General features: G+C 38.3%; 1 protein-coding gene across 50 annotated transcripts; it reads right to left on the reverse strand.

Moving 5' to 3' along the window:
• Positions 1-153: 153 nt before the first annotated feature.
• LOC123718793 (mucin-2-like) lies at positions 154-27,729 on the reverse strand. Of its 50 annotated transcripts, none has more exons than XM_045675616.1 (30): positions 27,536-27,729; positions 26,135-26,325; positions 21,913-22,089; positions 21,483-21,677; positions 21,010-21,195; positions 20,678-20,854; positions 19,911-20,168; positions 18,517-18,810; positions 18,112-18,405; positions 17,163-17,600; positions 16,788-16,832; positions 16,113-16,547; positions 15,993-16,037; positions 15,633-15,872; positions 15,108-15,437; positions 14,568-14,867; positions 11,598-14,132; positions 11,079-11,351; positions 10,236-10,478; positions 9,710-9,955; positions 9,052-9,294; positions 7,432-7,674; positions 6,859-7,110; positions 6,468-6,710; positions 4,720-4,950; positions 3,955-4,000; positions 3,059-3,198; positions 2,619-2,658; positions 1,968-2,119; positions 154-316 (listed from the first exon to the last, which is right to left on the reverse strand). In XM_045675616.1, the coding sequence occupies exons 1-30, from the start codon at positions 27,552-27,554 to the stop codon at positions 272-274; spliced, it is 8,556 nt and encodes a 2,851-aa protein (XP_045531572.1). In that variant the 5' UTR covers positions 27,555-27,729; the 3' UTR covers positions 154-271. The 50 variants fall into 50 exon arrangements, with proteins under 50 accessions (XP_045531572.1, XP_045531571.1, XP_045531564.1 ...); XM_045675615.1 differs by having other exon boundaries at positions 16,113-16,562; XM_045675608.1 differs by having other exon boundaries at positions 16,113-16,622; positions 16,698-16,832.

Here is a 27,729-nt window from a genome sequence, read left to right on the forward strand (position 1 = left end):
GTAAGTAAGTATCGCAGTAAGGAAATGCCACCATTAAAGTTACACAGGAACCATTTTTAATTTTGTTTTAATTTTTTAATTACTATGTAAGTTAAGAATCATAGGTTAAGTTGTATATTTGTCTGTTAAAATAAAATAATAAAATACTTTTAATTATGTTATACAAGTTTATTTCGGCATTCCCAATAATTCAATAAAATATCACTTTAGATAATCGAGAGACGTCCGTATTCGCCATTGAAAGATCACGAGGGACCCTTGCCAGCCAAGTCTACTTGCGAGCTGTGCAGCCGTTCTCCGAAATGAGCGCGCATTGCTGTAACAAAAAAAATAACAAAACGTGACGTCATAACAAAACATTGATTAATTGATTGCATACTATGTTTTATTATGAATAACATTGAATCATTTTTATTAAATTATCACTATTTTGTAAGGATACCAATAGGAGTGACTCCTCAGACGCATAGGCCAATCTAGTATAAAATATGGCGAGGGGGCCGATGGCTGGCCATGCGTGATATTCGTGAACGGGTGCTACTTGTGGTGACTGGTCGTAGTTGAATTCGTGTATGCGGTGGTGTTAGTTATCATTGACTATGTATTTGCGTGTTGTTCCCACGAGAATGTAAGTGCGTGCTCCTATTTCACCATGCCTCCTGCTGATGTCATGTGGAACATGGTGTGATGGTTGCAGCTTCTTACAAACGTTGTGTAATACAAATAAAAATTTGGCGTTCAAAAACAGTGTTGGAGAGTTTATTGCCAGTTCTTCTCTTCCTACGCCCTTGATTTGAGAACTGGCAGTAAATGTAAAATTAGAAGCATTTAACGTATATTTCTTTTTTATTGACGTTCATAAGTGTAGATTGTGTTACCTATATGAATAAATGATTTTTTACTTCAACTATGACTTTAGTTGAAGAGAGATATTTGCGGCGCAAGCGTACAATGAGCGGAACGGAACAATAAGTTATGCTCTTTCGTGCGTGCAACCGGTGTTCGTCGATTGATTAGACGTTGTTTAGTTTTTATTATAATTAATAAAAAAAAAAGATTTTGTAGGAAATTTTCATGTCAGTTACAGAGTACCAAGTCTTTTTAATGTAACAGGAGGCAAACGGGCAGGGGACTCATCTGATGTTACCGTTCATGGACAGTCAATGGCAGAAGGCTCGCAAGAGCAGTGCCGGCCACTTATGAATTGGTACGCTCTTTGAAGGACTGTACTCCGAACGTAGAAGAAATTAAAACTGCCAGAGGTGAGAAGAGGCAGATCGATGTGCGACCGACAACATTCCTTAACATTCAGTTACAGATCCACCACCACCACCCAGGCCAGGGCTGGGCTTATAGATATGAATATTATTTTTGAGTCGAGTTTATCAATCAATAACTTGTAGTAAAACCAAGTAGATTACTTAGTATTATTTAACAATCATACAAATATTTCAAAGAGAAGGGGTTTACTAGTCGGAATATAAAACATTTTTTTCCAAAGTCTCTGTGCGTGCTTAGGTATCCGGAAGCTATATCCAGGATGCTCACTTCTTTCCGTAAAATATTATGTGCTGGTTCGGCTGTCACGTGTCAGTATATTCAAAGAAAAAACATCATCAACTGTGTCCTACTCCAAGCACTGGATCCTTTAATAATGGTAAACAGAATATGCTGTCCAAAATGTCCAGAATATGCTTAATATATAATTTCCAACTCATCCTTGCGCCATTACGCCGGAACTCGACCTACCATTTCCAGTTCGTGTGTCGAAGTCAAAATCGACAATTGTCATCTTTCTTTAACTGACACCAATTTAGCGCAAACAGTCTAGAGACTTGTGTCTCACTAAATTCGGCCTTTAACCCAGGCACTGAGGTTTGGTGATAGGGGAGTGGAGGAACACAAAAACACTAACATGAACTTCAGAAATGATCCACTGACGAAGAGGAAAATTAAAAATACTTCACCTTAGTTTCTGGGTCAAATTCCAATCCTTCTTTACAAAATACTTCTGTGGCTTCACCATCTTCACAGTGATAGTACGAGTCGCATCTTGTTTGATGTGGTATGTTACCAGATTTAGCTGGTGAGCAAATTGGCATCTGTTTTGATTGTTTCACTGTAATTAAAGGACTTTGTTAAATCTAGATCCTGTACATCAAATCGTGAACCAATACTTCGAGACTCTTGGGCCGTGGTGTTCAAGTGCTAAATAAATCTTTCTTTGTCACCCGATAGGTGACACCAGAGCTGGTGGTTTCAACGAATAAGTATCGCAGTGCTATGGGATTGTAAGCACAGCTTATTGGACCAAGGCGCTAAGAAGATTAAAGAAATGAAAATAGAAATAAGTGGCACCACAACCATTTTAGGTCTTGGCCTCAGATTTCTGTATCTATTTCGTGAACTTTTTTCTAACGGGCAAGTAGGAGTTCAGCCTGTGAGAGGCTGTTGACTTTTTGGGTCTAACAGGGTTTCCAAAGATGCTTTCCTTCACAGTACGTTTAATTTTATGGGTCCAGAAATTTCTCGATAAATGATCATAACACAGATATTTGAGGCCCAGATCTAAAACGTTCAGCTAACACGACATTAATTGTTAAAATAAGCAGTAATACCTTTCGCAAAGCATCCATCATCAGATATCGCCACGCATTGCTGTAAACAAATATTCTTGCATTAATAATTTAAAAAGCAGTATTTTTTATTGGCCATGTACAAGTAAGGTTTTTAAAAGAAAACTTCGGTTTGTCAATCATTCGAATTCCTGACAGAACTATTACACTTTTTGTATATTTTATGTTCACCACAATTGTCATTTATTTTATAACATTACCTGATTTTTATGTAATAAGAGACAAGCGGGAAGAAGGTCACCTGATGTTAAGTGATACAAGCCCAACTCATTGCCAGAAGGCTAGCATTGCCGTTCTTTTATGAATCAGTACACTCTTTTCTTGAAGGAACATAAGTGTAATTGGTTCTTAAATACTTCAGTGGGCAGCTGGTTTTACATAGTAACATATACAATAATATAAATGCATATTTGGAAACATACCCCATTTTCTGCAGAGAATTCAAATCCTCTGCTGCAATGTAGCCTCAGGGGTTCACCCATGGCACAAAGGTAGAACGTGTCACACAATTCTGGGTGTGGCACGTGACCAGATTTACCTGGTGCGCAAATGTTTTCTGGATCTAGAAAGAATTAATATTATGTTAAGTTTTTATTTTAATGATAATCTCAACTCCATTAATGGTTTCTACTGCAGTGGAAATTAAAGATGACCATCATATGACTTCATAAGTTAAAACGCGCTATCGAAGTATTTCCTGCTGAGTATATCTGCACATCAGCCAGTAGACTTCTCCATTGAGACGAGTCAAGCCCTACGCCCCGTAGTTTTCACCACACAGTGCAGTCCATTAGCAGAAACAACTATAACGCGAGCAGGAAGTCTATCCGAACTGTCCGCTCTAAAAGGGGAACGGATAAACACAAGCCAAGCAATTGAATTCTTCCATTGGACCCCACCCTCACAGGAGACACCCTCATGCTAGAAGCGGGTAAAACGCATATTCTGGCAGAGCTACACTCGCCAAAACAGCCAAACCTGAGCTATAAAGGCCCTTGATGCCCAAAAAATTTACTGGTCAAGGATCCTCTCCTCTGCTTTGACTATTAGTATAGCTTCCTTCCTCTGTATGTCAGTACGATGACGTCACTCCTTAAAACGTGATATCGTAATATTTCCCTATATATATATATATATATTAAGTGTCTGGTCCGTCAGTGATTATACGGGTCGAGGATTACATCCTCTGGTTGGACGATCAGAATAACTTTATTCCTCTGTATGTCGGTTTGATCAGTGCGATGACATCATGTAGGTAAGTAGGTTAGTAATAAAATGATAACCAAAATGTATAAATTTACTTCAATTTAAATCTCACCATTTTGCCGCGCGAAACATCCACTCGGCGTTACCCTTACACATTCCTAGAAAAAGAAATTAAAAGATTATCTAATCAACATTTAACTTAAATAATAATAAATAAGTAGCTGTTCAGATGCAAAAAGACTTCACATAGGTGAGAACTTCACAATCCATCCATACACATACTACCCACTAAATTTTACATACAATCTTATTTTAACATAGTCATCTTTTTTAACAAATACAGCCAACTTGCTAAAAAGTTTCGAAGCTGTACATTTTGTTGTTTAAACCCAACGCTTAAGGCCGTTTGTAGGTAAACAAGTACATACAGTTTAAAAAAATGTGCGTGTAACTGAATATACCGACACGTAAGAAGTGAAACGTCTTTATGACCTTATTTTTCGAAAAATAATCTACTATATGCAACTTTACAGAAATTTGTTAAATAAAGTTAAATTAGATAATTTGAACAAAGGCTTTTATTATCATAGACATGAATTAGAATAATATAGTTATTGACCTTATTACTACTAAGATTATTACAGAATTTCATTTATTGTAGTAGAATTATTAGTATCATTGTTATCGTTATTATATATTTTTGTTATTAATGGTTTCGAATCTTTTCGAATCAACCGTGGTAGGGACAAGAAAAAGATTGTGCGTAACGGAAAAATGTGACACGTAACCGAAAAATGAGACGGTAATTTTTTTTTCAACGCCGATAATGAAGTTTCACTTTAAAAATATCGTTTCAGAATTGTCAATGGTTACTTACGTTGGTTGTGGGATCAAATTCAAATCCGTTGGGACACTGCATTAAAAACTCCGAACCACTGAAGCAAGTATAGTAATAATCGCATTTTGTTCTGTGGGGAATGTTTCCTGAGAAAGCCGGTGGACATATTGGTGTGACTTTGTTGTGTTCGGTTGTAGTTGATGTCGTTGTCGTTGTTGTTAAGTTGTATCGTGTTGCAAAACAACCAGTTTTCGAAACTCGGACGCAATTCTAAAAAATAAATATATAAATTCTTATATTACAATAATTGATAAACTTGTCTATTTCGTTATATGATTTTTTTTAATGCTCATAGACAACAAGCACATGTTCTATAACAATTTGTTTCTAAATCAATTATTACAGAACATTGACCGATTTGATTAATAACAATAGTTTACCGCGAGTTATGTAACCTAACATTAATTAAGTAACACATATAGTTTAGTCTCTAATCAGCACAGCCAGCATACTGCTAAAGAGCTAAGGAACACATGCGGAGAATAAGAAAGTAAGACAAGCAAATAAATACAGACATAAGAGCTAGAACAGTGTTGACAGACGTTCTCACTAAGATAGACCAAATTAAATGGAGCTAGACAGCTTTTATGCTACGGAGCTTCCATGAAAAATGGAGCAAAATATGGACGAAATGGTTTCCTAGAGACGTAAAACGATAAAGAGGGTGACAATGCAAAACTTGGGAGGACGAACTCAAATTAACAGCAGGCTACAACTGGAGAAGAGTCGCAAAAGATAGGGATCAGTAGAAAAGGCCAGAGGAGACCTTTGCCAAAAGGCACAGTGAACTCTAAACTACTGAAGTCAAAATATCTTAAAGATCACAGAGTTTCAGAATATAAAGGCTACATAATTATTATATATATTTTAGTTAATAATTAGAAGCGTAAACCAATTGTAAGCAATCATCGGACACATGAAGCCAAAATAAGCCCTTTTTTCCACACATAAATTGTATTTTAACATTCTCGTCTCCGATAATGTCCGATAGCAAGTGTCATTTATATTTATGAACCTTTAGTTAAGCCAATTTTTTTAAATTAGCGCCGCAACATGTCTGAACCAAATTTGTTGTTATAAGTTATTATTTTACATGAAATTGATGTTCAATTTCATTTAACATATATCTGAATAAATCTACAACTCGCGTGTGTATAGGTATTTTAACAATATTGTGAGTGATTGCATAAAATATAAGACTTCTTGGTATATTATTGTTACGATTTTTTTCACGTACCTATTTTCAATTTTTTTTCTCGGGGTATCATTTCTGCTATTATTTTTGCAAGAGAAAAAAGAATAAGTGTTATAATCTACATCATTTATGCGTAGGTTCATCTTTCTTGTCCGTATCTTACTAATGTTGCTTTGGTGCAATACCAAATATAATAAAGTAATATTTTTGATGGTTTGTTGGGTACACACATGCCTTGCTTCCGTGACACAGCTTTTTTAAACTAGTACGGAGGGGGGAGCGTCTCCTTATAAATATAATATTTATGTATCTGTTTCATGAAATGTCAATCTAATAGGCAAGTAGATGATCTGACACACGCCGTCGTGTTGGGTCTTAGGCAAGCCGATTTCTTCAGGATGTTTTCCTTTGTATGAGCGAATTTTAAATGCGCATATAAAAAGGTGCACAGCATTGTATAATTAATCAAATCAACTACACATTAAAACATCTAATGATAGTAATTAAAATAGTTCATTAAAAATTGTACTACCTCAACGACTGGATCGAACTCGAATCCATGAGAACAATTCATCAAAAACTCCATTCCAGCAAAGCAAGTGTAATACGAATCACATAAAGTTGGATGTTCGATATTCCCAGAAAACGTAGGTGGGCATATATAGTCCTCTTCATCGTTCTTGTAAGTTGATAACTCGGGTAACCTATTGTTATCCGTTGTTGTTGTTAGATCTTGATGTGCGAAACAACCAGCCTCTGATATTCGAACACAGTCCTATAAACAATAGAATTAGAATTTATTATACCTCCTGACATATTGAAGAGAAAGCATAAAGACATTGTGATATATAATATAGAATTATGCGTCATATGATTAGAAATCCGGCTTTTATAAGTTCGTATGTAATTTAGTAGGTACTTACTTTTGTATTCGGATCAAATTCAAATTCTTTGGGACACTGCATTAAAAACTCCGATCCACTAAAGCAAGTATAGTAATAATCACATTTCGTTCTGTGGGGAATATTTCCTGAGAAAGCCGGTGGACATATTGGTTTGACTTTGTTGTTTTCGGGTGTTGTTGTAGATGGTGTCGTTGTTGTGGTTGTCGTTGTAGTTGTTGTTAAGTTGTATCGTGTTGCAAAACAGCCAGTGTTCGAGATCCGGACGCAATTCTGTAATTATATTTAGGTCAAATATTATAAGTCAAGTTGTATTAAAGAAGACATAAAATAAACTATTTATTTAATATAAATTTATAATCTAGGCTGCATGTGGACGAGTACATAATGTGAACACAATTTTCAAATTGTGTAATTAGTTTTGTAACGAATAAATAATTCATTGCTCATTTATTTCTAACAGGCTTACGTAACGAAATCTTACAAAGCCTGTAATATTCGTGCGCCTTTTATACATGTGATTAGGAGATCCTGAAATAATGACATACTATTTATACCGCGTAAAATTTAGTACAACTTAAAAATAAATCATACCTTAACAGCTGGATCAAACTCGAATCCATGAGAACAATTCATCAAAAACTCCATTCCAGCAAAGCAAGTGTAATACGAATCACACAAACTTGGATGTTCGATATTACCAGAAAACATAGGTGGGCATATATAGTCCTCTTCATCGTTCTTGTAAGTTGATAACTCGGGTAATTTATTGTTATCCGTTGTTGTGGCTAAGCCTTGTTGTGCAAAACAACCAGTCTCTGATATTCGAACACAGTCCTACAAACAATTAAATAAGGGTATGAAGTATTTAACTGAATATGAATGCAAGTATGCCACTATACCTAATAGTTCCTGACATACTACAATGCGCTACGTAAAGTCTTCGCATCTACCTAAAAAATTGAATCTCCATGTGGAATCTATCTATATACCCAACTATCATTCTTCGCGCTCTGAACACGCTGTATTTTAAATAAGACATAACCATATCGCATTGTTTCGATCCACGGGACAAGGAACACCTGCAATCCCGTAACCCAGCAGCACAACATTTAGGTAAAGTGAAATCCTTCCACTCTTACTTTTATACTTTTAACATTATTCCATAGTGGTAACGACTCCATTCTACCGTGTGTAAACGAGTACGCCTCGCAGACAGGCGAAATAGTTGACCTATTTCGCGTTAGCTATACCCAGCTAGACAATTATAAGAATTTTTCTCACTTAACGACATTGTCTCTCATATTTTGATGGTGGATTGTGTCGCTATTTGTTATCGTAACTATTGTCCTTATGCTTTTAATTAATTCGACTTAGGGATTTGTTTGCTCCGTCTTACCAGCTATATTAAAAAGATATATAAATACGTGTATATATATTTACAACACAAAATGTATATATACTAATAATTACGCTTATTCAATAGATAATATATAATTTCAATTTAAAATCTATAAAAAATACTCTGCTCGAATACAACTGCAAGATGTAAAGATAATATTTAGATTGTACGATTAGTCTCGTTACGAATATATATTTTATTAATTATTTTTCATTTCGCTTTTACGTAAAAATAGTGAAATACTCAATATAAGAAAAGAATTGTCCATTATCCAATATTTTCTTAAGAATATAATATACCTTAAGGTAGTATTGAAAACCCCAGGAGAAATCTAAGCTTATAGAAGAAAGAGCTCAAGAAAACCTGGCATACAAATATGATCAATCGATAGTGAAAGAGGGAAATCAAAACAAAGAAAATAGAAAATCCAATTCACCGGAAAACCATAATCTGAAGTTAATAAACAACATTTCAGCAATATACGACAACAGGAAAAATACATTTGATTTCTGGAGATTCCGATTTTTAATTTATTTATTATTATTACTATATTAATCATTTTTATATCGCATTTCTATGTTATTGCATTAAAATATTAACTATACATTGTTGTTTGTTTAATCTTAAACTTCAGTTTTCTTTTAGTTTATTTTGTTTCATGTTTTCTGATTCATATATATTGTTTATCTATGTAATCTGTTTTGGTTATGTATATTATGCAAGTGTTTTGTTTTATAATATGTATGTTAGCTGTAAGAAGACTAATAAATAAATGAATAGATCGTAGTACAACTTAAAAATACTAATCATACCTTAACAACTGGGTCAAACTCGAATCCATGAGTGCAATTCATCAAAAACTCCATCCCAGCAAAGCAAGTGTAATACGAATCACACAAAGATGGATGCTTTATATTACCAGAAAACATTGGTGGACATATATAGTCCTCTTCATCGTTCTTATAAGTAGATAGCTCGGGTAATCTATTGTTGTCTGTTGTTGTTGCTAAGCGTTGTTGTGCAAAACAACCGGTCTCCGATATTCGAACGCAATCCTAAAAAAGTGGATCAAGGTTTAAATTGTTTAGCTAAATAAGAATGAGAGTATGTAATGTTGAAGAAAAAGCATTTTGGCGAACGATAATGTTACTTCTCTTTTCCACCACTTCGGTGATTTTACCGCTATGTGTGACGACACGAGCGAGTGAGTGGAGCCTACAGCCAGTCGCAACGCGAGCTTCGGACAGTGTAAAATTATCTACCAAACGCGTATGCTGTGAGCGCGAACACGAAAACAAAAACGATTTGTTCATTACAATATAAGTGTTTGAGACTTTATGAAGTTTAGTTTTCCTTCAGTAAGAAGAATAACATTTGTTTTATGATGCTCGCCACATGCGCACCTTTAAGATAATTTAAAATCATTTCATTTGTTTATGTAAATATGTAACTTTGTACAAAATGACTTACTTTTGTATTCGAATCAAATTCAAATCCGTTGGGACATTGCATCAAAAACTCCGATCCACTAAAGCAAGTATAGTAAGAATCGCATTTTGTTTCGTGGGGTACATTTCCTGAGAAGTTCGGTGGACATATTGGTTTGTCTTTATTGTTTTCGGTTGTTGTTATAGTTGGTGTCGTTGTCGTTGTTGTTGATGATGTTAAGTTGTATCGTGTTGCGAAACAACCAGTTTTTGAAATCCGGACGCAATTCTGTAATTGTATTTGTTTCTATATGACAGTTTACTCCAATAGTTTGAATATTGTATATAAATCAAATAGTATTAAAGAAGAAACTTATGAAATAAATAATTTCTGTCTACATTTACACAATTATATTATATAAGGATAATTTTTAGTGTTATTTGTCTCGTAACGAATAAATATTCCATTACTATTTTTTCACATGGAATTTCATTCATGTTTAAATTTAAGGCATTATGACTTAGACTATATTTATAGCGTAAAGAGCAACTAAAAATACTAATCATACCTTAACAACTGGGTCAAACTCGAATCCATGAGAGCAATTCATCAAAAATTCCATTCCAGCAAAGCAAGTGTAATACGAATCACACAAAGTTGGATGTTCGATATTACCAGAAAACATTGGTGGACATATATAGTCCTCTTCGTCGTTCTTGTAAGTTGATAACTCGGGTAATCTATTGTTATCCGTTGTTGTTGTTAGACCTTGCTGTGCGTAACAACCGGTCTCTGATATTGGAACACAGTCCTGTTAAATTATAATATGAATAAAGAAGTGAACTACACATCGGTTTCGTAAGAGACTGTAACGCCCATAATACTGGGTTTGATTCCAGGTAAGGTACAATTTAATAAAATTGGTAGTTCATGCATGCATGGAGTAGGCCCCCTTCTAACTATCATCGGGAGTCTTTGGTATGTACCGCGCGCACACTCCAACTTGCAATACACATAATAAATATAATTTTTGTACACTGGCTGAGTTCACAAGAGTTCCTTGCTTTGTTATTAGTTAAAAGAAGTAGGTAACTTTTTTTAATGTTTTTGTCGTGACAACGTCTAATAAATCGATGAACGCCGGCTGTATGCGCGAAAAAGCATGACTGTTGTCTTTTACGCTCTTTGCACGCTTGCGCCGCATCATCTCTTCCACTCAAAGACTTAAGTAGGCAATCATTTAACAATTTTTTGTACTAACGTTATCAGGTTAAAGTATCGTCCGTAAACTTTACAGACAATAATTTATTTTTAATTGTAGGATTAACGGTGTAGGTATAATTGTGTAATTTTATCGTATTAGTAGTAACTGTTAAGATAGAATAATTACATGGGAATAAAATAAATTTACCATAATTTCGGCATCGTACTCAAATCCCTTCGCGCAGTTCTTCAGTATCGCTTCACCCTCTTCACAAAGATAATAATGACTGCAAATTGTTGAGTGTGGCAAATTCCCTGAAAAACCGGGTGGACAAATATTCTCTCTGTATGTTGTTGATTCTATATATTCTGTTGTTGTGTCGATAAGTTGGTAGTCTGTTGTTGTATCTGTGTTATAATCTATTGTTGTTGTAACATTTTTTCTTGCAAAACATCCATTTTCGGAAATGCGTGAGCAGCCCTGAAATTAATATAGTATCTAAATACATTATAAATTGAAGGATTTGATTGGACCGTAGCATTATATAAATTTATTAGGTTGCATTTTTCATTTTTCCTGCAATAGTATAGTAGAATAGAGCGAGGAGTACTGTACCTTAGTCAGTACCTTGTGATAAAACATCATAAGCCATCGAAGCTATCGAAAATAAACAAGATTGTTTCGCAGAAAATTCAGAATAAAATTTAATTTCCAAATGTTCCTTACCCTAATACTGTGATCGTACTCAAAGCCTTCTAAACATCTCAGTAAAACTTCCATTCCTCCAATACAATTGTAATAGTAGTCACACAAAACGGGATGTGGTACATTGCCAAAAACACCTGGGGGACAAATTGGTGCAGGTGTAGATGGGGTACTTGGTGTTGATGCTTCAGGCGTAGTTGGCTCTAATGTTGTGTCTTCAGCTGTAGTAGCCTCTGGTGTAGTTGCTTCAGGCGTAGTTGGCTCTAATGTTGTGTCTTCAGCTGTAGTAGCTTCTGGTGTTGTTGCCTCAGGCGTAGTTGGCTCCAATGTTGTGTCTTCAGCCGTGGTAGCCTCTGGTGTAGTTGCCTCAGGCGTAGTTGGCTCTAATGTTGTGTCTTCAGCCGTGGTAGCCTCTGGTGTAGTAGCCTCTGGTGCTGTTGCTTCAGTCGTAGTTGGCTCTAATGTTGTGTCTTCAGCCGTGGTAGCCTCTGGTGTAGTAGCCTCTGGTGCTGTTGCTTCAGTCGTAGTTGGCTCTAATGTTGTGTCTTCAGCCGTGGTAGCCTCTGGTGTAGTAGCCTCAGGTGTTGTTGCCTCAGGCGTAGTTGGCTCTAATGTTGTGTCTTCAGCCGTGGTAGCCTCTGGTGTAGTTGCTTCAGGCGTAGTTGGCTCTAATGTTGTGTCTTCAGCCGTGGTAGCCTCTGGTGTAGTAGCCTCTGGTGTAGTAGCCTCTGGTGTAGTTGGCTCTAATGTTGTGTCTTCAGCCGTGGTAGCCTCTGGTGTAGTAGCCTCAGGTGTTGTTGCCTCAGGCGTAGTTGGCTCCAATGTTGTGTCTTCAGCCGTGGTAGCCTCTGGTGTAGTTGCTTCAGGCGTAGTTGGCTCTAATGTTGTGTCTTCAGCCGTGGTAGCCTCTGGTGTAGTAGCCTCTGGTGCTGTTGCTTCAGTCGTAGTTGGCTCTAATGTTGTGTCTTCAGCCGTGGTAGCCTCTGGTGTAGTAGCCTCAGGTGTTGTTGCCTCAGGCGTAGTTGGCTCTAATGTTGTGTCTTCAGCCGTGGTAGCCTCTGGTGTAGTAGCCTCTGGTGTAGTTGGCTCTAATGTTGTGTCTTCAGCCGTGGTAGCCTCTGGTGTAGTAGCCTCAGGTGTTGTTGCCTCAGGCGTAGTTGGCTCCAATGTTGTGTCTTCAGCCGTGGTAGCCTCTGGTGTAGTTGCTTCAGGCGTAGTTGGCTCTAATGTTGTGTCTTCAGCCGTGGTAGCCTCTGGTGTAGTAGCCTCAGGTGTTGTTGCCTCAGGCGTAGTTGGCTCTAATGTTGTGTCTTCAGCCGTGGTAGCCTCTGGTGTAGTAGCCTCTGGTGTAGTTGGCTCTAATGTTGTGTCTTCAGCCGTGGTAGCCTCTGGTGTAGTAGCCTCAGGTGTTGTTGCCTCAGGCGTAGTTGGCTCCAATGTTGTGTCTTCAGCTGTGGTAGCCTCTGGTGTTGATGCCTCAGGCGTAGTTGGCTCTAATGTTGTGTCTTCAGCCGTGGTAGCTTCTGGTGTTGTTGCTTCAGGCGTAGTTGGCTCTAATGTTGTGTCTTCAGCCGTGGTAGCCTCTGGTGTAGTAGCCTCTGGTGCTGTTGCTTCAGTCGTAGTTGGCTCTAATGTTGTGTCTTCAGCCGTGGTAGCCTCTGGTGTAGTAGCCTCAGGTGTTGTTGCCTCAGGCGTAGTTGGCTCTAATGTTGTGTCTTCAGCCGTGGTAGCCTCTGGTGTAGTTGCTTCAGGCGTAGTTGGCTCTAATGTTGTGTTTTCAGCCGTGGTAGCCTCTGGTGTAGTAGCCTCTGGTGTTGTTGCCTCAGGCGTAGTTGGCTCTAATGTTGTGTCTTCAGCTGTAGTAGCTTCTGGTGTTGTTGCCTCAGGCGTAGTTGGCTCTAATGTTGTGTCTTCAGCTGTAGTAGCTTCTGGTGTTGTTTCCTCAGGCGTAGTTGGCTCTAATGTTGTGTCTTCAGCCGTGGTTGCCTCTGGTGTTGTTGCCTCAGGCGTAGTTGGCTCTAATGTTGTGTCTTCAGCTGTAGTAGCTTCTGGTGTTGTTGCCTCAGGCGTAGTTGGCTCTAATGTTATGTCTTCAGCCGTGGTAGCCTCTGGTGTAGTTGCTTCAGGCGTAGTTGGCTCTAATGTTGTGTCTTCAGTTGTAGTAGCTTCTGGTGTTGTTGCCTCAGGCGTAGTTGGCTCTAATGTTGTGTTTTCAGCCGTGGTAGTCTCTGGTGTAGTTGCTTCAGGCGTAGTTGGCTCTAATGTTGTGTCTTCAGCCGTGGTAGCCTCTGGTGTAGTAGCCTCTGGTGTACTAGCCTCTGGTGTACTAGTCTCTGGTGTAGTAGCCTCTGGTGTAGTAGCCTCAGGTGTTGTTGCCTCAGGCGTAGTTGGCTCTAATGTTGTGTCTTCAGCCGTGGTAGCCTCTGGTGTAGTAGCCTCTGGTGTAGTTGGCTCTAATGTTGTGTCTTCAGCCGTGGTAGCCTCTGGTGTAGTAGCCTCAGGTGTTGTTGCCTCAGGCGTAGTTGGCTCTAATGTTGTGTCTTCAGCCGTAGTAGCCTCTGGTGTAGTTGCTTCAGGCGTAGTTGGCTCTAATGTTGTGTCTTCAGCCGTGGTGGCCTCTGGTGTAGTTGCTTCAGGCGTAGTTGGATCTAATGTTGTGTCTTCAGCTGTAGTAGCTTCTGGTGTTGTTGCCTCAGGCGTAGTTGGCTCTAATGTTGTGTCTTCAGCTGTAGTAGCTTCTGGTGTTGTTGCCTCAGGCGTAGTAGGCTCTAATGTTGTGTGTTCAGCCGTGGTGGCCTCTGGTGTAGTTGCTTCAGGCGTAGTTAGATCTAATGTTGTTTCTTCAGCCGTGGTAGCCTCTGGTGTAGTAGCCTCAGGTGTTGTTGCCTCAGGCGTAGTTGGCTCTAATGTTGTGTCTTCAGCCGTGGTAGCTTTTGGTGTTGTTGCCTCAGGCGTAGTTGGCTCTAATGTTATGTCTTCAGCCGTGGTAGCCTCTGGTGTAGTTGCTTCAGGCGTAGTTGGCTCTAATGTTGTGTCTTCAGCTGTAGTAGCTTCTGGTGTTGTTGCCTCAGGCGTAGTTGGCTCTAATGTTATGTCTTCAGCCGTGGTAGCCTCTGGTGTAGATGCTTCAGGCGTAGTTGGCTCTAATGTTGTGTCTTCAGTTGTAGTAGCTTCTGGTGTTGTTGCCTCAGGCGTAGTTGGCTCTAATGTTGTGTCTTCAGCCGTGGTAGTCTCTGGTGTAGTTGCTTCAGGCGTAGTTGGCTCTAATGTTGTGTCTTCAGCCGTGGTAGCCTCTGGTGTAGTAGCCTCTGGTGTAGTACCTTCTGGTGTACTAGCCTCTGGTGTACTGGTCTCTGGTGTAGTAGCCTCTGGTGTAGTAGCCTCAGGTGTTGTTGCCTCAGGCATAGTTGGCTCTAATGTTGTGTCTTCAGCCGTGGTAGCCTCTGGTGTAGTAGCCTCAGGTGTTGTTGCCTCAGGCGTAGTTGGCTCTAATGTTGTGTCTTCAGCCGTGGTAGCCTCTGGTGTAGTAGCCTCTGGTGTAGTTGGCTCTAATGTTGTGTCTTCAGCCGTGGTAGCCTCTGGTGTAGTAGCCTCAGGTGTTGTTGCCTCAGGCGTAGTTGGCTCTAATGTTGTGTCTTCAGCCGTAGTAGCCTCTGGTGTAGTTGCTTCAGGCGTAGTTGGCTCTAATGTTGTGTCTTCAGCCGTGGTGGCCTCTGGTGTAGTTGCTTCAGGTGTTGTTGCCTCAGGCGTAGTTGGCTCTAATGTTGTGTCTTCAGCCGTGGTAGCCTCTGGTGTAGTAGCCTCAGGTGTTGTTGCCTCAGGCGTAGTTGGCTCTAATGTTGTGTCTTCAGCCGTGGTAGCCTCTGGTGTAGTAGCCTCTGGTGTAGTTGGCTCTAATGTTGTGTCTTCAGCCGTGGTAGCCTCTGGTGTAGTAGCCTCAGGTGTTGTTGCCTCAGGCGTAGTTGGCTCTAATGTTGTGTCTTCAGCCGTAGTAGCCTTTGGTGTAGTTGCTTCAGGCGTAGTTGGCTCTAATGTTGTGTCTTCAGCCGTAGTAGCCTCTGGTGTAGTTGCTTCAGGCGTAGTTGGCTCTAATGTTGTGTCTTCAGCTGTAGTAGCTTCTGGTGTTGTTGCCTCAGGCGTAGTTGGCTCTAATGTTATATCTTCAGCTGTAGTAGCTTCTGGTGTTGTTGCCTCAGGCGTAGTTGGCTCTAATGTTGTGTCTTCAGCCGTGGTAGCTTCTGGTGTTGTTGCTTCAGGCGTAGTTGGCTCTAATGTTGTGTCTTCAGCCGTGGTAGCCTCTGGTGTAGTTGGCTCTAATGTTGTGTCTTCAGCCGTAGTAGCCTCTGGTGTTGTTGCTTCAGTCGTAGTTGGCTCAAATGTTGTGTCTTCAGCCGTGGTAGCCTCTGGTGTAGTAGCCTCTGGTGTAGTTGGCTCTAATGTTGTGTCTTCAGCCGTGGTAGCCTCTGGTGTTGTAGCCTCAGGCATAGTTGGCTCTAATGTTGTGTCTTCAGCCGTGGTAGCCTCTGGTGTAGTAGCCTCTGGTGTTGTTGCTTCAGTCGTAGTTGGCTCCAATGTTGTGTCTTCAGCCGTGGTAGCCTCTGGTGTAGTAGCCTCTGGTGTAGTTGGCTCTAATGTTGTGTCTTCAGCCGTGGTAGCCTCTGGTGTAGTAGCCTCAGGTGTTGTTGCCTCAGGCGTAGTAGGCTCTAATGTTGTGTCTTCAGCCGTGGTAGCCTCTGGTGTTGATGCCTCAGGCGTAGTTGACTCTAATGTTGTGTCTTCAGCCGTGGTAGCCTCTGGTGTAGATGCTTCAGGCGTAGTTGGCTCTAATGTTGTGTCTTCAGTTGTAGTAGCTTCTGGTGTTGTTGCCTCAGGCGTAGTTGGCTCTAATGTTGTGTCTTCAGCCGTGGTAGTCTCTGGTGTAGTTGCTTCAGGCGTAGTTGGCTCTAATGTTGTGTCTTCAGCCGTGGTAGCCTCTGGTGTAGTAGCCTCTGGTGTAGTACCCTCTGGTGTACTAGCCTCTGGTGTACTGGTCTCTGGTGTAGTAGCCTCTGGTGTAGTAGCCTCAGGTGTTGTTGCCTCAGGCATAGTTGGCTCTAATGTTGTGTCTTCAGCCGTGGTAGCCTCTGGTGTAGTAGCCTCAGGTGTTGTTGCCTCAGGCGTAGTTGGCTCTAATGTTGTGTCTTCAGCCGTGGTAGCCTCTGGTGTAGTAGCCTCTGGTGTAGTTGGCTCTAATGTTGTGTCTTCAGCCGTGGTAGCCTCTGTTGTAGTAGCCTCAGGTATTGTTGCCTCAGGCGTAGTTGGCTCTAATGTTGTGTCTTCAGCCGTAGTAGCCTCTGGTGTAGTTGCTTCAGGCGTAGTTGGCTCTAATGTTGTGTCTTCAGCTGTAGTAGCTTCTGGTGTTGTTGCCTCAGGCGTAGTTGGCTCTAATGTTGTGTCTTCAGCTGTGGTAGCCTCTGGTGTTGATGCCTCAGGCGTAGTTGGCTCTAATGTTGTGTCTTCAGCCGTGGTAGCTTCTGGTGTTGTTGCTTCAGGCGTAGTTGGCTCTAATGTTGTGTCTTCAGCCGTGGTAGCCTCTGGTGTAGTAGCCTCTGGTGTTGTTGCTTCAGTCGTAGTTGGCTCCAATGTTGTGTCTTCAGCTGTGGTAGCCTCTGGTGTTGATGCCTCAGGCGTAGTTGGCTCTAATGTTGTGTCTTCAGCCGTGGTAGCCTCTGGTGTAGTAGCCTCTGGTGTTGTTGCTTCAGTCGTAGTTGGCTCCAATGTTGTGTCTTCAGCCGTGGTAGCCTCAGGTGTTGTTGCCTCAGGCGTAGTAGGCTCTAATGTTGTGTCTTCGGCCGTGGTTGCCTCTGGTGTAGTTGCTTCAGGCGTAGTTGGCCCTACTGTAGACACTTCTGGACTTATTGTGGTATCAGGAGTGGTAGCAACTGAAGAGGTTACCTCAGTGGTTGTTGTTTCGAGATCTTTTATAGTTGTACTTTGAGGAGGCGTGCTTGGCTTGCAATCAACTGCTGACGGCCAGTTACATACCTTGAAAATATGTTTATGTATTTTATTGGTCATTACGTGTTTTTATTTTTCTTTTAAGTAATAACATTTTTATCTTAACTTACTTAATTCAAAAGTAACAAAAAAATTTTGGCTGAATCTACATTGTTTTAATATGATATTTTATTCAGATTTTATTTGATTAATATTTCCCCCACAATATCAAGCTTTTTATATTCTATCAATATTTTTTTAGTATTCCGCTTCAACGTCTGATTTTGAAAGCAGCTGCACTTATAAATCCAAAGAACTTCTCTGAGTTAATGTGGTAGAAGATGCAGGGAGACCCCACATCTTTACGCAACGCCAAGGGAATGTGACTGGTCGTCGACGATTGGAATTGCTCTTCGTTGAATACAGTCAAATGGAAGGAGCTGTTACTGGGGGGCTCCTGCCCAAAGGTGAGAACAGTACTCGAATTTGCGTTTTATACAGTTAAATAAGCATACAAAATATTTATACGAGTAACATTAAATCTTAAAAAAGGTGTTACCTGCAAAATTGGATCGAAGTATAAATTCGAATTACATTGCCGCTCAACCTTCTCCCCAAAATTGCAATGATAGAATTTCGTGCAATCGTACTCATGTGGTAGCAACAAATGGACCGAAAAGTCCTTAGGACAACCATTTGGTAAATATTCTGGCTTTGACGTTGTTACGCTGGGCGTTGTTATTGTTGGTCTTAGTGTTGATGTTGTTGTACTGGGTGTTGTAGAAGGTGTTGTTGTTGGGGAAGAAGTTGAAGCTCCAGGCTTACAATTAGCAATATGTGGCCAATCGCATCTCTGTAAGTTGTCAACATATATTTTTTCTAAAATTATCATTTAAGTGGGTTGATTTAAAAATAAATAAAAAATTCTAATTTGTTTAGAAATACTAAAATAAGCAAAATTAACCTGCAGTTCATAACTGAAGTGTGTTCCTCCCGGACATGGCATTTCTTGTTTAAAGCCATGCACGCACTGATAGAATTTAGTGCAGTCAGGATGTGGTAACAATTGTTCGATTCTGTAGTCTACTGGACATCCATTGGGAAAATATCCAGGCCTTGGGGTACTAATAGGTGATTTGGTCGTTGTAATTGTTGTCGATCGACGAGTAGTTGTTGTTGGTCGACGAGTTGTTATTGGGCGTCGAGTTGTAGTTGTTATACCCGGAACACACTTTGCTATACTAGGCCAATCACATCTCTGAAATAGAAGGAGTAAAGTCCTTAGACATGTATAAAACGCGTTCTTTTTTATTGCATATTTTGTATTACAAGTATTAATATTGCAACAACACTTATTTACCGTAAATAAACCAAGTTGCAATAGCTCTGCTTATAACCCCTAATTTACATAGTATCGTTCAATTCGGTAAGGCACTTATTTTAAACAATAATAATAATAATTTATGTACAAGTATATGGTACAAAATGACTGCCACACATGATGGCGTGCAAATTTGTTTTTAAAGGTAGACTAGAACTTACAATTACATTATGAGTAATATCATTATAGTCAATTCTTATATAATTTTAAAACGACATCATCACATTCTCAAAAAGTTTTATTTTTCTTTATCAACTTATTATTAATTATAGTGTTTCACGCAAATTATCATTAATAGAATAATACTTTTTTCCCAAAAGTAGTATTCTAAGTCTATATTTAAAAACTCTAGTAGGAAGATTTTTTAATGTTTTTGTTAAATTATTATACGCCTTCATTGCAATACAAAGGCTATTTCTACCCATGTCTACCATGTCAACGAACATTTCTAAAATATACATACAGAGATAAAATTTTGAGTTTCTTAAACAAATGTACTCAATTATCAATATAGTTTGCTCCACAAATTGCTCTAAAACATTTTATTAAGCCTTAAATACCCTATTTACTTCAACTGATTTTCAAATTTCTAATCTTTAGATACCTAGTACTAAGACACAACTAACAATTATTGTGTAGGAACACAATACTAGACACACTTAGGTCATTATAGAAACCTTAAAATTATTTAACAATTCAATAATTGTTAAATATTTTTCTAAATTAAACAATTATTTAATTTAGAATAATATTTACATAAAATAAGATTTTACTACTGTGGACTTAGTCTAGTTTGAATGTATTAATTTGATTATTTTAATTGATTTACAATTTATCTCTGGACGTAGACCTCCTAATGTCGCCATTTTTATCCTTTGTATACTTAACCAATCTACTCCGTCCTATGCTTTACCAATCCGTAACTTAAGTCAAACATCATACATTCAAAACGACAGCAAACTATAAAATATAAATACCTGCAAAGCAAAACTGAAGTGCGTTCCTCCTGGACAAGGCATTTCTTGTTTAAAACCATGCACGCACTGATAAAATTTCGTACAATCCGGATGTGGTAACAACTGTTCAATTCTATAGTCTATAGGACATCCGTTAGGAAAGTATCCCGGTGTGGGTGTTGATTCCGGTTTCGGTGTCGTTGTTGTTGTTGTTGTAGTCGTTGTTGTTGTTGGTGTTTGTGTTGGCTCACATTTCGCTATTTTTGGCCAATCACATCGCTGTGTGCATAAATTAAATTATGTAGTGGTTCATATGTTCTCATTGCTGTGTTTATATTACTATTACATTGTTGTGACCTCCTCAGAGTTTAACAAAATGTCTTATCTCTAAAGCAATTTAAAGGTGCATCTGACACAGAAAATAGGTGCCCCTAATAGGATTCCCTGTGTCGTGCCCTAGCCTCTTCCATTAAACATATTATTTGACGTAATAAGTTCTACATAAGACTTATAATTTAAAAACTAACCTACTATTACACAAAAATAATACTTCAGCAGGTTGAGAAGATGTTTCAGATTGTTAGGGAATTTATAAAAAAGTGTTCCTGTAACAGAAACAGATCTTGACGGCTTAAGCGTGAGTCTCATCCCTGAGGCGTTTTCAAGGTTATACAGCAAGGCACTTATTATTCTAAGTGCAACACTCACTCGCATAAAGGACATCATGAGAAAACCAGCATGTCAATGCAAATGGCAATGTATCTGCGTAATATTACTAAAAGTCTCACCTGTAACTTGAAACTAAAGTGCATCCCAGTTGGACACGGCATTAATATTTTATTCCCGTGAACACATTGAAAATATTTATCACACTGCTCATGTGATAGCAACATTCCATCCTTAAGGCACTCATTTGGCGGGTTCGATTCCTTTTCGCAGCCAGCGTTTGCTATTGTATCGCAGAGCTGAAATTGTAGAGAATCTTGAAAACATTTATTTATATATAACTTAATGGTAGAATATCTTGCTAAGCGATTTTAGTGAATTGATCATTTCTTAATTCCTAATAACATTGTATCTTGCCCCCCACTATTCCCAAGACAAATACTTCTAGACATACCTGGGTTTTCGCATTAAAATGCTGACCATGACCACACCTTTGGACTTGTTTGTTACCCCTAAAGCATCTATAATACTTGCTACAGTCAGTATCATGAGGTAAAAATATTGGGATAAAGGTGTTAGCTGGACAGTCCTCGATAATTTCCTCGTCAACGCAACCAGCATTCTCCGGCGTGTCACAACTCTGTAACCAGACTAACGGTGTAATTTACGATGCCACCGTCTTGGAATCCTAATGACTAGGGTCATCGTGAGGTCCAAAAAAATTTCTATATTTGACCCAAATCGACCCGGGTCTGATCTATAAAATATCACAGTTTAGCTTCAAACCACTTTGGGGTAGGTGTAGAATGAACCTCCATCTTGGTATCGCAAGGACTAGGCCATCCAGGGCTTTCAAATCACTGCGATGACGACAAACCCTGAAAAGCGCTCACCACGTTGGAGCAATCAAAACAGAGGTGAACTTACCTGGGTTTTCGGATTGTAATGTGCCCCATTAAAACAGGACATCAAGATTCGATTCCCGTGGAAACATCTGTAATATTTATCGCAGTCGCTCTCGTGTGGAATGTTCATTTGTATCCTCACATCGTTGGGACATCTCGTCTGTATGGAGCGCTTTTTTATGTGTTTGCATGTCACTTTGGATGATACATCGCATTTCTGAAATTACATAAATAATACTTGTGTCATTTCACTGCTTATTAACTGTATGACCGTGTAGTGAGGAGCATGGGGGCAGCAAAATTTTTGTAAGTCCACAAATTTGTGAGAACCGAAAAGTCATATCGAATTTATCATATTCCAGCTTAGAGTACAGTCAAAGTTTCATCAAAATCGGTTTGATAGTTTCCGAGAAATTGTTATAATTATATTTCTTAAATTATTCAAATCTTACCCCCGTTTCGGTATTAAACCTATATCCTGGGTCACAACTGGTCAACACATGAACACCTTTTTCACAGGAGTAGTATTTAGTACAATCTGTTTCGTGTGCAGTGGGAATGCACGTTCCGCCACTGTCTATAAAGTTATGATCGTTTTTGGCACACCCGGAAGTGTCTTCGATACATTTCTGTAAATAATCATTTATTTTGATTATGTATATGTGTTTGTTTGTTGTGTATGTCAGAGCAGCAGGACCTTCAACTGAGAGGTTCTAACTAAAGGTTTTGTAGCAGTGGTATGAAGGAAAACATTGTGAGGTAATCAGCATTATATTTATTTAAAATAACCAAATAACAAAATTTTGCCTTATCACGAACAAGCTAAATCTTCCAGGCAATCCAAGTAGCGAAAGTACGAAGGGTAGAAGAATAAAGAAAAATTAAATTGCAAGTAACACTGAAAACTTATACAATTACCAAACTCAATCTAAAACAATAAAATCAAAATTAGAACCATGTGTCTCTGACCTTGTGGTAGAACAACCCAAGCTGTGTGTGATTTGGATTATTTACGATATGATATATTATTGCTTCTTAACTCTAACGACTGAGAGGTAAAAAGCAAATATTCATTGTTTTACTTTCCACGTAATAAATTTATCTCATGTATGTTAAACTCTCACGCTGATATGACGTTGAACTGAGCGGGTTAAATGGTTACCTAGCGCCATCTTTTGCTGTTGTTACATAGTAGCAACTTCCTTTACAAAAAATATTTACGTCTAACGGACAACATATTTTATGTATTTCATCTAAGATTTTGTTCGTGGGACTTAGTTGGTTTAAGATTTAAGTTGGCACCTGGAAGGTGACCCCTGAGCTGGTGCAATTAACAAATAAGTTTCGCAATATAACAAGGAAATGCCAAATTTTAAAATTGTTTTTGTTTTATCCATTTTTAATAACTATTGTACTTTCTTATGTAACTATTTCGATTATATTAATTTGTATATATTTATTGAAATCCTAAATTATTTATACCGCGAAATAGGAATTTGCAATTACTTTAATTCGTCAGTAGATGGAACTTATTTCTATAACAATTATGTTCACGTGCTTGAGACAAAACTTTTCGACCATTTAAAAATACTTTTAACCATTAATTGCATAAAATGCAATAGATATAATTAGAAGTTTAGAAGACATTGTGTTCGTTTATGTTGTTAACAGTAGATGGCGCTTAAAGAAATAAAAATTAGAAGTCCTAATCTAAATCTCTTCAGTGCGAGCTTAAAAGGCCGTCTAGTTCTAGTAGTTCAAGTTCTAAATACAACATGCATAAATAAAATAAAACAATACAAATTTATAATAAAATTAAAGTAAATAAATCAGTGGCACAACAACCTTCATAGGTCTGGGCCTCAGATTTATCTATCTGTTTCATGGTCATTTGTAAATATTTTTGAGTAATTATGTTTTGGCAAATAGGGCTGATGCGACTTGTGAAGCGGCTGAAGCCAAAGAATGCTACTACAGGGGTACAGGATTCTAGGCTCCGCATATGTTTTTGGACCATTCGATACTGAGAAACTTGGTCCGGTCCTATAAGGCTTTTTAAGGAAACAGCTAGGAGCACAGGAGATCTAAGAGCTGGCAGCTACCTCGGACAAAGAATTCGTCTAGCTATACAAGGGGGGAACGCTGCCAGTATCTTCGGAACCTTGCCTAAAGGGAATGATGAAAAAGAGTGGCGGACAGTTTCATGCCAGTTCTTCTTGCCTGCTCTTTGCCCTTGACTTGCGAACTGGTAGTAAATGTAAATGTGTTTTCTGTTGACGTTCTTTAATATTATATAATTTTCGTATTGGTCAGTGATGTACGGACATTGTATTTTTGTAAAAAAAAATAATGCAAAAACCGGTCCCCAACTTATCTTAATCTTGATAAAGTTGAAATCTGATAGAGCCATAATGTTTTCCTCGAATTTCGTCCGATATCTAATGTGCTTCCTGCTACGCCATTTCTTTACAAAAGAGTTAAAAATCATCTGTTATCTGTCAAGAAACATACTTGACAGCTGACACTTCGTTGTCGTTTGAGGGTTTATTCGTTATTAACTCAATTGGTTTTTCACATCAATACAAACTAAATTTAGTTAATGCAACAGATTTTAGTTTTAGAAAAATGTGGTAAATAGAATAAATATATGTATGTATATATATTTGGGACCCCTACATACTCCTACTGTTGCGAGAAGCTTTGCAGCAGCTTTGCAGCTTTGAAGCTTTGTGCGTCCCTTCCCTAAGACTTTACTTGCTTAAAGGTTACTGACAACTACTCTGAAAAAACCTTATTATAATTTATACATATAGTTTGGGTATTTTGAGTGAAGGAACTTTTGTTTGTTCCGGTACAATCTCCCCGGAGCCAACTATATACAACATATGTATCTATATATATATATATATATATGTGGTATATATATATATATATGTGGTATATATATATATATGTGGTATATATATATATATATAATAAAAAGTACCCTTAACATATAATAATAAGTACAGTTCAATAATTTTTTGCGACCAGTTTTTGATACTCAAATATCTTCAAGATTGAGAATTAATCTGTGGAAAAAGGCGCCAGTTTGGTCTGTCACTTGACAAACATTTTTAGCCAGAATATTTCACTTAAATTGGGAATTTGATTGTTATGAACGGCCTTAATAATATAAAATAAATTTTATATAATTTCAGATTAATTATTAGCTTTGTCTTTTGTTAAATACAGATAACACAACTTTCTCTGCAGCTGTGATACTTTTGACATTTAACACCTTTTGTCTTCAGTCACCGTGACCACGCACGCAGAAAAGCACGCGAAACGTCGGAAAAAAAAATTTAGAATCATGTAAATAATTCTAAGTTTTTAGTAATAATACATAGCTTTAATCCGTTCAAAAAGTGTTTTTCTTAATTATTAGCTTTAAGATTGGTTGAATAACAAAGTTTGGAATAAATTGTGTATCAGACATGTTTGTAGACGAGAATGACAATTAAAAAATAATTAATTAACATCTTTATTTTTCCTAATGGACGGGCCATATAGCAAGATGTACAGGTGGCCTTTAAAGAAAACTTTAAAGGACCAAGAGGAAGGTTAAGGGATATAAAGCTATGTTGTTATTCGGAAAAGGCTGTACGAAGCCTTTACCAGTGAAGAGGTTCCTATCAACGGTTAAAATATTAACGAAAATGTATATATCTTAACTGTATATTAAACATTTATAACGATTAAAAATAAACGGGTTTTATTAATTATTATTGCCATTTATTTCCATTATTTTGGCACAGCGTACATCTTTATGATTTTCTTTGTTCTTTCTGGATTTTCATACTTAATTTCCATGAATATATTATAACTATCTTTGTTCATAGTTATTGGGCAATTAAACTTCAATTTCACGTAATCATCGCAGTTTTTAATGACGTCGCAGTCAATGTTAGCACTCCAAGTGACGTATCGACACTCTTGGGGAGTCGTTGGCGGGCTTATTGTTGTTGTTGTTTGTTCATCCGTTGTTAGCTCGGTCGTTGTTGTTGTTTGATGCGTTGTAGTTGGTTTATTAGTTGTAGGGAAACAATTTACGACATGCAGCCAATTACATATCTATAAAAAACTTAACTATATAGGTACAATCTTAGTCATTTGAGAGAGTTTATATCACTACATATCATTTGGTTGTGGCCACTAGCTTAATAAGCCGTTCAATTAACAGCCTCTCAACTAAACAGCGCCGTTAATCTAGCGGCCTGAAGATATTTAGTCAATATTCTCAATTACTTTTACTTTTTTTGCAACCTCATATTGTTCATCCTAAGACCATGGAACACGTTAATAGACCTGTCATAACATACACCTGGGACTCGTAGGTAGCGAATCAGTATCGAGGCTTAGAGAACTCTTCTATATACAATTTTGGACATTTGAAAATCATACATACTTACTTGGAATAATTTTTATGGTTACAAAAAAGTCAAAACACAATGTTAGACCACAAGTCTCAGGCAACATATCTCTTATCACAATAATTTGAGCGCTGTCAAATGTGTCATTTAGGTTTGCTATTAACTAGATTTAACAGCTGTCAAACCAGTTCATATTCTAAATTACAAGACTTACTTAGTTATGCCTGAAAATATGTAAACCTGTTTGAATGTTGGATTATACCTGTAAATCAAAGTCAAAGGCAGTTCCAGGCGCACACGACATCTCAATAGGCACTCCATTGCTGCATGAGTAGAATTTTTTGCAATCTTCGTGTCTCAGCAGGTGATGGACGCTGAAATCTCGTGGACAGCCATTGGGTAAGACATCCGCCCACGCTGTTCCTAATAGGAGTAATATTAGTAAACGCATATCTGTAACAAGAGAGAAACGAAGAGAATGAAAAAAAAACTCAACTCAACTTCAACTTTAATTAAACGTTAAACTTAAATCAAAAATTTATATATTCATAGTGTTTGTCATTCATTTTTGTTTATTTGTTCAGCAGCATATTAGCGTGTCGATACCAATTCTCTTATGAGTGAGTTGGTGACTCTTGGTTGTCGCTCAACTTTTTGGATCTTCCACCATACGAGCGACTGTTAAATGCCGACATAGTCCAGTCTCAGCTGTGGTTCAACGACCTCAAGGATAAGAGTCACACGCGGAAGCCACTAGGCCAACACCGGACATTTCGGTAGCGTTAATAATTATGAAGTTAATCCAGAAAGATTCGTTGATTACGTGAGAAAAGTGTACATTTTGTTCTAATCAGAACTAACAAGTCAGGACTGGTTCCACAGAAGAGGAAACTACCAATTAAATTAGTAGAAGTAAGAATCTAGGCGTGTGTCAGTCAACAGCATGAAAAGTCAATCCCGGCGTCTGTAACCCCAAATAGCGATATCAAAGCGAATCAGATGTCAATCTAATGATTCGTATTTGTACTGACTGTATCTAGGAGTGCATCAGCGCATCAGCGATATCGAGAGAAGTACAACGAAACTTCTGGAGTAAGATAATCCCGAATCAGCAATTATTGGAAATGGGGTGCCAAAATTTGTGTTCGAGAGACACTCCAGAGAGATCCAAGTCACATTCCCAAGCAAACTCTCGACTGAAAACCCCAAGGACTAAGTCCAACAAAATTGGCAACAAAGCATTGCAGAGGTTATAGAAGCTGGAATGTCCTGAAGTGGACTTAAAAGAGATGATGATCAGGCTGGAGTTCTACGTTGAATGCTTTGTTTCACATGGGGATTATATAACTTCACACGGACTGCACAAACATCGGGGCTGGCATCACTATTGCAAGTTACAGAACTTCTGTTGGACTAACAATGAATTAACGACATCAGTTGTTTCACGTTCTCATCCCTGGTCTAAGTCTTCTACATAGACAATTCACAATCAAGCAACGCTATTCCCACTACCACGTGCTTGGACAAATAAAACAACCACGAAATGCATAAATAAGTTTAAATGGTCCAGTGTGTTTTGACAATTTCAGGCTCAGTTTGTCAGACCGCCTTTGATCAATATGTGTATTTCTCACTCCTGGATTTGACTTATGGGTGTCATTACCCTCTCTGAAGGTCGACATTTCTGTTTGCTTAAGATGTTTCCGCTTCCGCTGTGTGTTTTGCCAGCGAATTGCGCAGATATTTGTATTACCGGGAAAGTCACAACCTCAGGATTAGTTTGATTTAAACTAAAACATAAACCCCGCCATTCGTAATTATTTATCCATTACGTGGTCTCCAAATACTTAATGCAAC

The sequence above is a fragment of the Pieris brassicae genome, chromosome Z (genome assembly GCF_905147105.1).
Source record: "Pieris brassicae chromosome Z, ilPieBrab1.1, whole genome shotgun sequence".
NCBI lineage: Eukaryota > Metazoa > Arthropoda > Insecta > Lepidoptera > Pieridae > Pieris > Pieris brassicae.